Source organism: Antennarius striatus, chromosome 24 (genome assembly GCF_040054535.1).
Source record: "Antennarius striatus isolate MH-2024 chromosome 24, ASM4005453v1, whole genome shotgun sequence".
Classification (NCBI taxonomy): Eukaryota; Metazoa; Chordata; class Actinopteri; order Lophiiformes; family Antennariidae; genus Antennarius; species Antennarius striatus.
The window spans coordinates 6,354,688-6,368,921 of record NC_090799.1 but is presented as its reverse complement, the minus strand read 5'-3'; the positions used below and the strand labels follow the sequence as shown (position 1 = coordinate 6,368,921).

The 14,234-nt window shown below is 45.6% G+C and overlaps 1 protein-coding gene across 1 annotated transcript; it reads right to left on the bottom strand.

Annotated features, from left to right (window-relative positions):
* Positions 1-795: 795 nt before the first annotated feature.
* LOC137591577 (sodium/potassium-transporting ATPase subunit alpha-1) lies at positions 796-12,535 on the bottom strand. The gene is made up of 23 exons (XM_068309661.1): positions 12,380-12,535; positions 11,890-12,003; positions 9,600-9,659; positions 8,388-8,489; positions 8,188-8,289; positions 7,991-8,104; positions 7,732-7,866; positions 7,521-7,638; positions 7,060-7,328; positions 6,648-6,956; positions 5,984-6,118; positions 5,589-5,781; positions 5,304-5,479; positions 5,004-5,140; positions 4,337-4,487; positions 4,082-4,250; positions 3,851-4,005; positions 3,641-3,764; positions 3,398-3,543; positions 3,172-3,302; positions 2,977-3,078; positions 1,942-2,033; positions 796-987 (listed from the first exon to the last, which is right to left on the bottom strand). The coding sequence occupies exons 1-23, from the start codon at positions 12,389-12,391 to the stop codon at positions 959-961; spliced, it is 3,075 nt and encodes a 1,024-aa protein (XP_068165762.1). The 5' UTR covers positions 12,392-12,535; the 3' UTR covers positions 796-958.
* Positions 12,536-14,234: the final 1,699 nt, after the last annotated feature.

Below are 14,234 nucleotides of genomic sequence, written 5' to 3'. Positions count from 1 at the left end.
TATCAAACCGCGATGAAATGATTAATTACACAATATTTGCTCTACTCTTCCTTCGCCTTCACGGCATCGACCCGCTCTCCTCGCCATCCATCAGCCCCTCTCTCCTCCTCCCCGCCATCCCTCCATCCTTTTGTCTGCAGCTCATCGTCTTCCTCACACCAGCAGAGAGGCGGAGGGGAAACAAACCGCCGGATCCATCCATCATTCTGATCATAGTCTACCGCTTAGTGTGTGTGAAGGAGGTCATCTATGACCAGGTTACCGTGGCGATACCCCCACCAACACGAGGGGGTGGGGGCGTTCGTAATGACCAGGGTAAACACGAAGTAGAGTGGCTGCAGTTCATTTTCATTAAGGGCCTCTTTGCATTCGCGGTCAAGAGAGCACTCCACTGCAAATAGACACTGGAGATAATGGACACACACACACACACACACACACACACACACACACACACACACACACACACACACACACACACACACACACACACACACACACACACACACACACACACACACACACAAAATGCTGACTGGCCTCTATGTGATAAACAAAGATGAAATCCTGATCGATCGCAGATCAACTCAAATCACTTGAATTTAATTTGGACGATAAAACGATACGCTGTTGAGACGTTCAGGTGGTTGATCCCAAACGTCAAAGCGGTCCGGAAAAGAAACCCCGCCCAATCCGGCAGTGAACCCTGGATAACGGCCCCCACATGGGTCACCAGACCTGACTCATCAGGTCACATCCAGACACACGTGAAAGAACTTCCAGGCAGCCTCGCAGTACAATGGTACGGACATGTTTTATTGTGAGTGACATATACATCAAGATATTCTTAATTTATCCATGGTGTGTGATTGTTTAGGGTCCGACATGGCAGACGTTCATGTAACATGGCAGTAAATAACGATGGAACACTGACTTCGTCCTCTGTGACAGTATGGACTCAGTAGTACGTCTCCTGCTCCACCCAACCTGGAAACCAGAGGACACACATTCAGGAAACTCTTTCTGGGAGCAGTTGTGCTAAAAACCACTGAAGTGAGTGAGACTGTGGCACTTAATTCAGCCCAGGGTTAAAAATAATCGGCGGGGCGGTTAGTTTGGGGGCAGAAAGGAGACATCTGATGTCAAATATTCAAATAAATGACTTTCTTGTGCTTTTGATTCATTATTGTTCACACAATAATGTCTGCTTGTGACAAATCTTTTCACCATGGATGGGCGTGAGGATGTTCACTAATCTGTGCTGGGGGGCTCAGATGTGACTCACATACAGATACAGACACACACACGCATGCACACACACACACACACACACACACACACACACACACACACACACACACACACACACACACACACACACACACACACACACACACACACACACACACACACACACAAAGCCAGCTCTGAGCACAGGTTCTGCTCAACTCCATGGGTGGAACGAGGCATTAACAAAGGCAGGGTTGAGGGTTTAAATCCCAGCGGGCCTTGCCATCTGCCTCATCTCACTGGTCACACACATGCACCCTGACACACACACACACACACAAACACACACACACAAACACGTGTCCGCTAACATTTCACTGCTTCTGCTCTGTGCATCCCCATCATGGCTGACCTCAGATCAGAGGGGCGGAGCTACAGAGAAGGTCACGTTTTATCGCTTTATTCTTTTCAAGAAATATGTTTGAACCTTCACCAGAGAGAGATGAAGGTGAAAGAAAGTTTTTTTTGTGCAACGGATTTCACATCAGTTAAGTTTGACTCAAGGGTATTTGTCCAGACTGAAGCCCCCTGTTGTGGTGGGGGGGTCGTCCTCCTCGATGCGTTCAGACAGTAACACACAGAGCAGGAGCAGAAACCTGAGATGCAAACGCCTCACAAAGCAAACAGAAAGGCAGCCGACCGGGGTCTTACCTCCTGGGTTGCGTCTGAGGATGTATCTTCTGGCTTCATCGTACAGGAAGATGAGGAGGGAGTAGGGGAAGGCGCAGAACCACCAGCAGGGTCTGTCAGATGAGAGATTGGGTCACACCACAGCAGCAACACGGATCTATCGACGTTCACAACTTAAATCACCAATAAAAAAGTAGATGGAATAGTATGACGACCTATGAGGAGACAACTCAGGTGTTCCTGGGTGGAGGTGAGACTACGAGACTAAACCGCATCACATCCCCATCTCCGTCTCTCTGGGTTCAGTCAAGCAGACATTAACTTTGTCTTCCTGCTTAGTTATTAATAATTCTGCTGCCTTGTTGTTCTCTCTAACCAGGGAGGAGGTGCAGCCAACTCCTTCTCAATCTCTTTCTGCCCTGTGATTCATAACTGCTCCACAATGGAGCGACGTCTTTGTCAACTTCTTCCTTCTTCCTTGAATTGGGCAGACAAACATGCAAACAAATTGGCCCAGAAGACCACAAAAACGGAACCGCCAGACACCGAGTGAGTGGGTGAGAGGTGTGAGGAGGAAGAGGAGGGAATGAGGGAGGAAGACCAGATCGCCCGCTGCTTTCCCTCTCTCCGCTGGCCACACAATCTCATTAGCGCTTCATCTCTCCTTCTTCCTGTCTCTGAAGTGGAAATTAGCAGTGGCTTGAGATAATATCCACCTTTTTTTTCCACACGATGATAAAGCTAAAAGAGCAGCGACTTAGACTTCATCACCATGGGAATCCATTAGGGCTGCATTGAATGCCAGTAAATCAACAGAAAAAGGCTTTCATGCACTTAAATGGGGATAAATTTAATGAATATTGTGCTCATAAATCCCCCTGCATGCATAAAAAGAAACAGTATTTACACAGAAAATGAGGCCATGTCATTTGCATAATATATAATATCCTTGGAAGCTTATCAGTCGATCAAAGATACTAGATAGAATTCCTCTGCCTGCAGAGTTTCAGGCGGTTCCTGTATGAACAGCGTTGCCAATGCGAAAGCGCTACTCACTTGAGGGGGTACATTCTGAGGGCAACGTCCATGCCGGGGCAGTAGGACAGGAAGGCAGCCAGAGCTGTCTCCTCAAAGAGACCAAAGATGAGGATACGATTCCTGTGGAGGGAATGTCCCCAAAGTTAGAATGGCTCAGGCAGTATCAGGTATAAACCTGAGATCTAGGTCTGACACGTCTCTACGGGCACTGACTTCATCCCCTGCTGCAGGATGGAGTTCCTCCTGGTCTTGCAGATGATCAGATCGGCCCACTGGACGATCACGATGCTGGCGAAGAAAGCAGTGTGGCAGGTGAACTCTACGATCTTTCTGCGCTCGTATGTCTGGAGGGTAGAACAATCAGACAGAGATGAGTTTGGAATCCACCAGTTCATTCCTGATAAAGACGAAGCAGAGTGCGAAGCTTTATGAAACTGACCCACTGCTGGCCGTAACTGTCCTCCAGGTCATTTACGTATCTGTCGTCCCAATAGACTCTGATCCCAATCAGATCCATGGGAAGGAAACCATTTTCAGCCAGGATCACAAAGTATGTGAAGAACCCGGCTGTGGCCTGCATCATACCTAACAGAGAAGAGATGATGGGACTCAGGTGACGCCTCCTTCACCTACACGGATGGCGGAGAAGGTTCACACTCATACAATACCAACGTCCGCTCACCGATCTGCCCGTAGGCGATGCTGATCAGCCTCTCGTTCACCAGTTTGTCCGTTTTGGGGTTTCTGGGCTGCCTCTTCATGATGTCGCTCTCAGCTGCTTCGTACGCCAGGGAGATGGCGGGGACCTGGAAGGAAGGACGGAGCGCCGGTCAGTGATAGGACGAGCTGTGCTTTGGAGCACCAGAACGCCAGAACACTCTCCGATCTTTACCATGTCGGTTCCCAGGTCGATACAGAGGATGGTGACGGTTCCCAGGGGCAGAGGAATGTTGGCGATGATGAAGAGTAGGAAAGGTGAGATCTCCGGGATGTTACTGGTCAGAGTGTAGGCGATGGATTTCTTCAAGTTGTCAAAGATCAGACGACCTGAGGAGGAAATAAACACTCGCTTTTAATCTCACGCGTACCCTCAAGCCCACTGGAGCGAGACACGACCCCTCACCTTCTTCCACTCCAGTAACAATGGAGGCAAAGTTGTCGTCCAGGAGGATCATGTCAGCGGCCTGCTTGGAGACATCAGATCCAGCGATCCCCATAGCAACGCCGATGTCGGCCTTCTTCAAAGCGGGAGAGTCGTTGACACCGTCGCCCGTCACGGCCACGATGGCTCCCTGCAAAGAAGTGATTAAAGAAGTTACTGAAGGCACTGATCCAAATTTGTTTCCATAAAATGTCTTAAATTGCTCGTGATGCCGACCTGTCTCTGGCAACCCTCCACAATGATGAGTTTCTGCTGAGGGGAGGTTCTGGCGAAGACGATTTCAGTGTGGTGCTTCAGTATATCGTCCAACTGCTCTGACGTCATGTCTTTCAGCTCACCACCGTGGACCACACAGGCCTTGGCATCCCTGGAAAGGAAATCACAGCAGCGTTGAGACAGCTGTTGGAACCCCTTGATCCTGTTTCTAAGAGGCAAACTGAGCATGGGGTCAAATAAATTTACACAGGACTAGACAAAGTGGTTAAAATGACATTCCATCCGAAAATGTCCCTGATTCCACTTAGATAAAAATTCAAAAATTGTTGTAAAATCATCTAAATTCTAATGAGAGTGTTGACAATCAAACATACTGCATGAGGACAAGGCTTCATCCTGCTGATGTAGAAGCAGTAGAGCAACCTCATTAAATGCTCAGATTTATTAGTCTGCAGTGAATTAATGGAAAGAGTCTTTTTGGCCAATGATGTTACAGGACCTCGTTAGCCAACGCTGATTTCATTTTGCGCAATATTAAGGTCTGCCACAGAAGAAGAGCCACATTTGGGAGGTTGATTAGATCATACTTGGAAATCAGGTTAAGCCTGGTGTTCCGACAAAGCATGTTTTCACTCGCTCATATCTTGGGTTTGGGAAGCCTACTGACCTAGGGTTGACCTCTGAAATTGGAACATTCAGTCGGGCAGCAATGTCTTCCACTGTCTCGTTGCCTTCAGAGATGATACCAACACCTTTAGCAATAGCCTTGGCTGTGATGGGGTGGTCACCTGTGACCATGATGACCTGATGACGCAGAGTAACATGTTTTATATGGAAAGTCATATTAAATCAGGTCCATTTTGATTGTTCTCTGTTTTTGGGAACCTATATTAATGGTTTTGCTCATTTAAAGTTGTAAGTGTAGAAAGAGACTCCTCTTACTCAAGGAAATGCCACAATTCCACACCTTGATTCCAGCGCTCCTGCATTTTCCCACAGCATCGGGCACAGCAGCTCGAGGCGGGTCAATCATGGACATGAGGCCGATGAAGCAAAGTTTCTCCGTGGGGAAGTTCACCTCTTCCGTGTCAAAAGCAAAGCCCTGTGGAAACTGGTCATCAGACAGGTTGAAATGGCAGAAACCTGAGGAACAACGGTAGAAATTACTGGTCAAGGGTGGATAATTCCTTTCTCCATCACATTATTATATATTACACGTTGTTGTGCTTCTACAACGTGGAACATTTTGTACCGAGCACTCTCTCTCCAAGGCCTCCCAGTTCCACATAGGCATTCTGGAAAGCATCTTTCATTTCATCGTCCAGATCTTGTTCTTTGCCGTGCATCATGATAGTAGAGCAGCGATCCAAAATCCTCTCCGGAGCTCCTTTCATCACCAACAGGTGTTTGGTTTCTTCAGGACTGGAGTTCTTGTGAATGGAGAGCTATCAAGAGAAAGGTTGAACTTTAAAGACTCGCTCTGGGGTTGCGAGAAGAAATCTGTCTTGACTTTTGAATTTAATTCAGAACTATGCCTAAGAAGAGTCCAAAAGATGTGAACAAACTCAACCACTAGAGGGCGTAACTCCTTAGTTGTCATACATTTTTGACAAGTTTCTACCCTCGGAGGCACTGTGTGGACTCTACCTGGTATTTGTTGGTGGAGTTGAAGGGGATCTCAGCGACCTTGGGGTATTTTTCTCTCATACCATTAACAGAACCACAGCACAGCTCAATGCATTTAAGCAAAGCAGCTTCTGAGGCATCTCCGGCTACATCTCTCTGTGTTGAAAAGCACAAGACATGAAGGCAAAGTTAGTCAGCTTATCATTAAAATATACAAAAAACACCTCCACAAATCAGTTACAGTGAGCACACTGACCAATTCATTGGGTGTCACATTTGATTTTCAATACTGCGACAAAAACCACTGCATGGTCTGAGAAAGAAATATGCTTGTCATTTTCGTCAAGATACAAATCAGTTGGTCTTGCCATTTCCTGCTGCAGCCAATACACATTTCATAAAAGGTCTTTAATTATATTGAGAGCCTTTTATAAAGATTTGTGGTTCAGCTCTTTGTCAAATCACAATGCCAAGTCACCTCCTACACGCATCTCAGAATTCACCAGAGTATCCAATTCAATAATGGGAAGAAAACATTCCACAAATAAGTGAGGGAGAGTTCTGCTCTGCAAGATTCAAACAGTAATTATTGATAATTTCTTGAAATCTTCATCGGCTGGTGATACTTTTCTCATTTGTGATAACTGGACAGGGGCGAGGATAATGAAAACAATAAACCATCTACCTTCAGGATGGGAACGTTACTCTGCTCCGCCAGGAAGACGGCGCGATTACAGAGTCCGGCGACTCTGGCGAGGTTGGCCCAGGTGGGGGAGCTCCTGTCGAAGGAGGTTCCGCTCTGGTTCTCGGTGGTGTCGGCCTCGTGGATCTGGTTGTCAAACCACATGTGGGCCACTGTCATCCTGTTCTGGGTCAGGGTGCCAGTCTTGTCGGAGCAGATGGTGGAGGTGGAGCCTAGGGTCTCGACGGCTTCCAAGTTCTTCACCAGGCAGTTCTTCTTGGCCATACGTTTGGCGGTCAGAGTCAGACACACCTGGAGAAAGAAGGAAAGTGTTTTTTGGCTTTAAATCAAACTCAGGACACAACAAAATACATTTAAAATGAAGAAAATCAAACTGTGTGACATCAAAACTCACGGTGACAGTAGCCAGGAGACCTTCTGGTACATTGGCAACAATGATACCAATGAGGAAGATGACGGCCTCCAGCCAACCATATCCAAGGATCAGCGAGAGGATGAAGAAGGAGACACCAAGGAAGACGGCCACGCCGGTGATGATGTGGATGAAGTGCTCGATCTCAACTGCGATGGGAGTTTTCCCACCCTCCAAACTGGAGGCCAGAGTAGCGATGCGACCCATGACTGTACGATCTCCAGTGTTGATGACAATTCCTCTGGCAGTACCTAAGAAGACGTTCAATGAGTGACGAGACATTAAGTCAGTAATTCTGTTACACACAAACATCTCCATAAATTCACTCAACCTTCTTGTGACTTTCTAATCAGTCTTTTCAAGCTTCATTTCCTTCTTACTTGTACTTAAATTTAACTGAAATAAAAACAACCGATATCTGCTGTCTGCTATTAGTTCTCTACCTTCAACACAGTTGGTGGAGAAGAAAGCAATGTTCCTGGTTTCCAGAGGGTTGTCATTGGAGAAATCAGGAGTCCTGGTCTGTGGCTCTGATTCACCAGTCAGAGAAGAGTTGTCCACCTGTTGGAAGACACGGAAAGCAAGAACTAAATCCTCAAGGCATCCAGGAAAAGGGAAAGAGTAGGTAGGAGAATAACTTAGTAAAGAACGGACCTTGCAGCCATGAGCAGAAATGATTCTCAGATCAGCGGGAATCCTGTCTCCACCCTTCACCTCAACCAGATCTCCAACCACCACCTCTTCTGCATTTATGTTCTTCTTCTCACCGTCACGGACGACCAAGGCTTGCTATGACACCAAGTGAAACACGTGGTTATAGAAACATGAGTATACAAACTTCCTGCAGAGAATTTGGAGTTATTTTGATGACTTTGTTTGAATCACGTTAATAAAAACTCTCATGAACACTTACTTGTGGCACCAGGTTCTTGAAAGAATCCATGATCTTGGAGCTCTTGGCCTCTTGGTAGTAGGAAAAGCAACCAGTGATGATGACAACAGCAGAAAGCACTACACCCAGGTACAACTACAATAAAAACACCATGAGTCAGCATCAATTTCTTACATTTACAGATAAATCTTAACATCATACTCTGACGTAGACCTTACGTTATCGTTGGCGGGTTCATCTTCTGAGGCAGCCTGGATACCATAAGCAAGGAAGCACAGGATTGCGCCAATCCACAGCAGCATGGAGAAACCTCCAAACAACTGCAAAACAAAGGCATCCAAACACCCAAGGTTGAACAGGTCCGACCAGCAGCTAGAAAAGTTCACTTCCAAAAATTCAGCCCCGGGCTGCCTTTAACCTGTTTGCAGAACTTGACCCATTCAGGCGTTGTTGGAGGAGGGGTGAGTGCATTGGGTCCATCTCTGGCCAAGATCTCCTTTGCTCTGGAGTTGGACAGACCCTAAGATAACATACAAAGAAGAAAGACTTTGCTGTTAGCTAAATATCACACCCCCACACTAACTTGGCAGAGAGGCAGACTGGAGGATAATAGTTTTGCTTGATGCGCTATTATGTCTGTGTAAACTAAGGAAGTCTATGATAGGGAAACTTGTGCATCCAGTTTTTTACTGTGGTGTTCTACATTTTCTTTGTCCCCCTTTACTGGAGGGAAACACATTGACAGGCCAGCCTGAGCTGCAGCTTCCTGTCAGACTGTTGCGTTTATTAAACAGGTACTAACTCAGGAACTTCAAGTATGGTTGAACAAAAAACAAAAGAAAATCCATCTGCAGGAAGAACAGTCTTACAAATACTGCTTCCTGCCTCCAGAATTCTACGCAATCATACTTATGGCTTGAGTTTATCACCAATTGCGACGTGGAAAGACTGATAAGAAAAGACAGAACAATCAGGTTGTGTCTCCATTATCAATGGACAATGTGTGTTTCCAACAAGGTCACATTTTCTTCAAGGAATCTAGACTGTGAAAGTCTTTTAGACAGGGTACAAGGAGTGAAAGGCAGCTTTTATGTCTTGTTGGTAGGGTCAATATGACCTGTGCTCCTGCATGAGTCAAGTCTTTGTTTCTAAGCAAACTCAGACAGATCAGATTTCAGTAGATAATCAACATCAGCCAAGCATTGCACCAGTCTAGGGTTGCACTGGTTTGTCTAAAAGAGATCAATGTGTTTGTATGCATGTCCTTAGCTCGGTCAGAAAAATGAAACGCGACCCAATTTATAGCATGTTCTCTGCCACCATGCTAATAGCATGTAGTCATGTGGCTAGTTTGTGTTGAATTTGATCATTTTTAACCACATTCAGATGATAGTCTGACAAAGCTGACGTGTCAATGTGTTCTTTAGTCATGTTGTCGTGCGCTGGAAACTTTTATAACTCAGCTGAAACCAGCATTTTAAATTACACAAAATAACTTTACTCATCCCTCAGGGGAAATTCTGTTTTAAAAATGTTCCACACGCATGAATAACAACCTGTTGCTGCTTCTGAGTTGTCGTCTAACTACCTGACCGTCAGAATTGAACACACAGAAGCTTGGAATACCCACCCTGGACAGGTCTGTTCCGTATTTTCTGTTAAGCTCATCCAACGTCAGTTTGTGATCATCCTAAGGAAAGAGAAGGAGAAAAGACAGTTGAGCGAAAAATATTGATGGATTCATGCCAGTACTCAGTTTGCTGCGAGCAAACACTCCATGCAGCCCATTCGCTGTCACCCAACTGATATTCTGGTGTTTGCAATGACTGTTGGTCATCTGCTCGACATTTTCACCCAAGAGTGGAGCCCACACCTCCAGGACGTGTCATCAGCGTGACGCAGTGGATGATTTCATCAACTGAGGAGAGGGTTGCACGAAAAAGGTTTCATACAGTAAAACTTTACTAAGCAAATACGAGTGGATCTGCAGATAAGCAGCAGTAGCTGGCATGCACGTGTGCCTACACTGGTTTTTTGAATAACGCCTACAGCAAATGAATGAATAGATTCTTCTTCCAATTTGGATGACCTACACAAATATCATAACACCTACCTTTCTGTTTTTTTGTCACACCAAAACTAAAGCAAAGATGTCCATGCTGGTTTCCTGTAAACAGTTGCTAGCCTCAGATGTGTGTGAAATTCTTCTGGCCTCTGAATTTTTTATATCTTTTCCACAAAGTTAAGGTGCAGCTGGCGGCAGTTAGGCAAAACATTTACCTCACAACAATCTGAGGTTTCTTCGTGTTTATAGCAGTGGAGAAAATGGGTGTAAGTGTGCGTCTCAGCCTGGCCCAATGTTAAAAGAAACCATGCATAATGTTTTATCACATGTTCCAATCTAATGTTGCTTCTTTAGCGACTAGTCAGCGGTCGTTTTGGAGTCCGCAGAAGAAATTCAACAGCTTTCACACTCCCTAACAAACATCCAATTGATTCTATAGTCAGTTTGATTAAATTCTTGGCTGTTTCCTGTTGCTAAGAACATATTTTCTATTGTGTGTAGATGGACTTTGACACCCAGTTAATAATATGATGGTAAAGTATAATAATTAACATGTCAGCACTACATATACCCGCCTTCACTGTCGCTACTCTTTTACTACTCTACCATAAGCCAGTGCTATCTAACCATAACCAAACTACCCATATGTGACAGCTAGAAGCTCCCGGGTCTTTTGGCAGACGTGCAGTTAATTGCAGTAAATGATATGCTAAGTTAGCGCAACTGGCGATACGGCATTGAGATGCCCTTCAGGCCGGCAGGACTTTGAGATCTAGTTAAGATGTGACGGAGGACGATAATCATTAATATGTCACTGAAAGAACAATTTTATTGCCTAATAACCTTTAGCACACGGTGACCCACGGGGTGACACTGGGCAGGCGCTGAGAAATGTGCTGCAGTACAAGAAATAAGGCTAAAACTGTTAAATACTCATTTTTCGTATATATATATTCCATTGGGAAGATAGTTTTTCGAAAGAGACACGCAGCATTAATCACCGGTTGAACTCAGAGACCTTTGGAGTATACTGAAAGGCTTTCATAAAACGTGAGTTATTATTGATAAGTTATTTTATAATCATGGGGAAGTTCAAACATGATGTCTATTCAAGTCTATTCAGTTGTTCAGGCTGAAGATGAGGCCTGAATCAGCCTCTGACCTTGTGAAGGGCATTATCTCACAGAAGTCCTTTTATGGGTATTCCATGGAAACGGACTAAAACATCTCTTAAGCTGCTTTAATGGATGCGTTTAAGCTACAGACGTGTCAACATGCTATCATTGGCATGAAATCACATCATTAGGGATGATTCTACTGTGACAGCACCTCGCTGACCTTGGGAGAAGTCCACAGACAGTTACGGAGTGAGTAAAAACAGCTGACTCCTGTGGAAACTGGGCAACAGGAAATTTCAAATGCATACAACTTTACGACTCTGCACATTTCTGGAGCGACTGTGTGGCGGCAGGGGAGGAAAATGCGCAAGAGACTTGAAGTTGGAGGCAGAATTGCTGCCACCAAAGGCAATAATCAGACCGGACCGACTGACCCCACATTTCAGAGCTGAAAACGGATCCAGACATGCATGACGTTGACGCTAGGCAGAGCCGCGCAGCCTTAAATAACACGTGACGGCACATATGGCGGCATAAGTAGCAGTCTTTGTGAGATATGAGGGCAGACGACGACATCTCATGTGACCAGCCACGAGGTCAAAGAAGAGGGTTGTATATATCCTAGCTGTGGCCAATGGTAGCAACTGACGGTGGCCTGAATTAGGCCGTCATCAATTATAAAGTTTCACACCTCTTCCGTCACTTTCTGTACATGAAAAAGACTTTTGTTTACTCACCAAGTCAACTTCTTTCTTGAGGTCATCTATATCCTTGTCCCCTTTTCCCTTCTTCTTCCCTTTCTTTTCCTTGCCATCTGAGGTGGCGGCCAGCTTGTACTCCTCTTTCCCTCTCTGGAATGGAGAGGGGTGAGAAAGAATGAGCTACTGGATAAGACTTAGCACATGTGGCAAGAATGCTGAAGTTTTCTCTTCAGTTGCAGCAGAAAGCAGAGCCAACGTTCAAACATGCTGTCAAAGGAGCGTTGATCATTTCTGGAAGGACTACAAGTTCCTCGAACATCAACTTCGAGAGAGAAAACTTCGCAAAAAAGTCAAACGTAGCAGTTTTTAGAACTGGTACAAAGTTTTCCAGGCTGTCCAGCTGTCACACTTCACCAGCAACATGTGACCCAAAGTTGGTCAGAGCTCAAAGCTGAAAACAGAACCGGGCTAATCGTAAAGCTAAAGACTCTCAGAGTAGAACATGTGACAGAGAACTCATACTTACTCCCAGCCCCATGGTTGCAGTGAAAGTATGCGAACAGTCAATCCAATTGTCTTTTTAAATTGCAGCTTTCCTACTCCGCCTCTCTCTCTCTCTCTCTCTCTCTCTCTCTCTCTCTCTCTCTCTCTCTCCCTCTCTCTCTTTTTCTCTCTCTCTCCTGTTCCTCAGCCTTCGCTCCCCCAGAGCACAGAAGGTGGGCTGTCACAAATTACCATACCTTTATACCTCCTACCTCACAAGGCGTGGTTTGGCAAGGGGGGGTGGGGGGTGGGGGACCGGACAGGTGAGATTCAAGCCTGAGGTGAATGGGGGAGGGGGACACTAGAGGAGGAGGCGTGGAGAAAGGGGACGGCTGATCTTGCTCAACTTCCTGTATTTGTTCTCACTGCTTCCTCTTTCCTTTTCACTCTATTCTGATTCATGTCTTATCTCAACATCTCTTGATTTCAACCTCTGCTACCAACAGGACCACTCACCCCCCATCCCCACCCCCACTTGATTTGGTATGCTTGGTTTACAGCACAAACAAGGATGAACATGATAGAGAAAGAGAGGTAGAGATAAAGGCAGAGCTGCAAAGGTAAAAGTCCAGTGCTCCTGGTGACTGATTGCCCAAAGCCAACGAGGCATTTGAATAACAAAGAGAAAGAAGTGAGGCTGACTCAACCTCCCAACCTCTTCTTACAAGGCTGTAGCTGGTAGGAAAGATAAAAAGAGGAATGCAAAGGGAGGAATCCTCTCAGCCGGTGGCTTTCCCTCTCTGTCTGAGGTCAGACTGTCCTCTAACAAACTTGTAAATGATTCTGAAGTCCCTAAAACCAAACGACCAGCACTGGCGTGCCTTTCGCAACAAAGCCATTGTGTTCAGTGTATATTCTCATCACTGCAACACTCAAAAATGTCCTTGGCCTGCTGCCCGCTGCTCCCATAAGGTGGTGAAAGGATTACTAAATGTTAATCAGTCTGAGAAACACACTGAAATCCCACTCAGGAACAAATGCCGCACAAATTTCAAAAGATTTAAGTTTCCAGGAATTTGGGAAAGGTTGATAAAGGTCATTAATTGGTTTAGTGTGGAAATGGTTGAATTACCTAAAAATACGTCATGTCCTTGAACATACATTTCTCAACTCGTCTTCCTGCCAAATGTTTATATTTGTACAGTTGATGCAATGGATGATCCGACTTTCTCAGCCATGAAATCATCACAGATTGATGGCGGCCTCCTACGTGACGCCGAAGGACATTGGTGACTCTGGAGTCACAACCGAGAAGGGCTGTTCCTGCTCAGGGTAGCAGATTTTTTCCAATAGGGCGTTGGGAGGTAGATGGGTTTGTTTGTAGTCAACTTCCCCCTGTTTATAGTTGCCTGAACGGGCAGGGAGGGGTGAGGATATTGTAATATAGAGATGAGGAGGGAGGGAGTGAAGGGAAGATTGTAAATTTGATGCTCATTTCACCGCCGCTTCTGGGGCAAAACAGGACTAGAGGAGATACAAAGTCGACGCTGTTGAATTCAGAGTCTTCCAGTTCTATTCAGACTCGATGAAAACAATCCAGCTGAAAGAGGAGAGCAACGGAGGAGGGAGAGACCCCTCAAAGAATAAAACCATTCGTACATCCACTACACCTGTCCTCTGAATACCGCTCTGGCGTCACATGTAACCACGCCTTCAAAATGTCTGTTTATACTTTCAAACGCCGGCTTTGTACTGATGCATCTCTAAGTCTTTGTGAATTTGACCTCCCGCATCGTAATTATGTCACTCCTGCGTCAATGAAGCCCCAAATGGAAAATAGGGATGCAGAACGGGAGGCTCGGCGACACATTAGTGCTATAGCTTCTTGTTTAACGTTA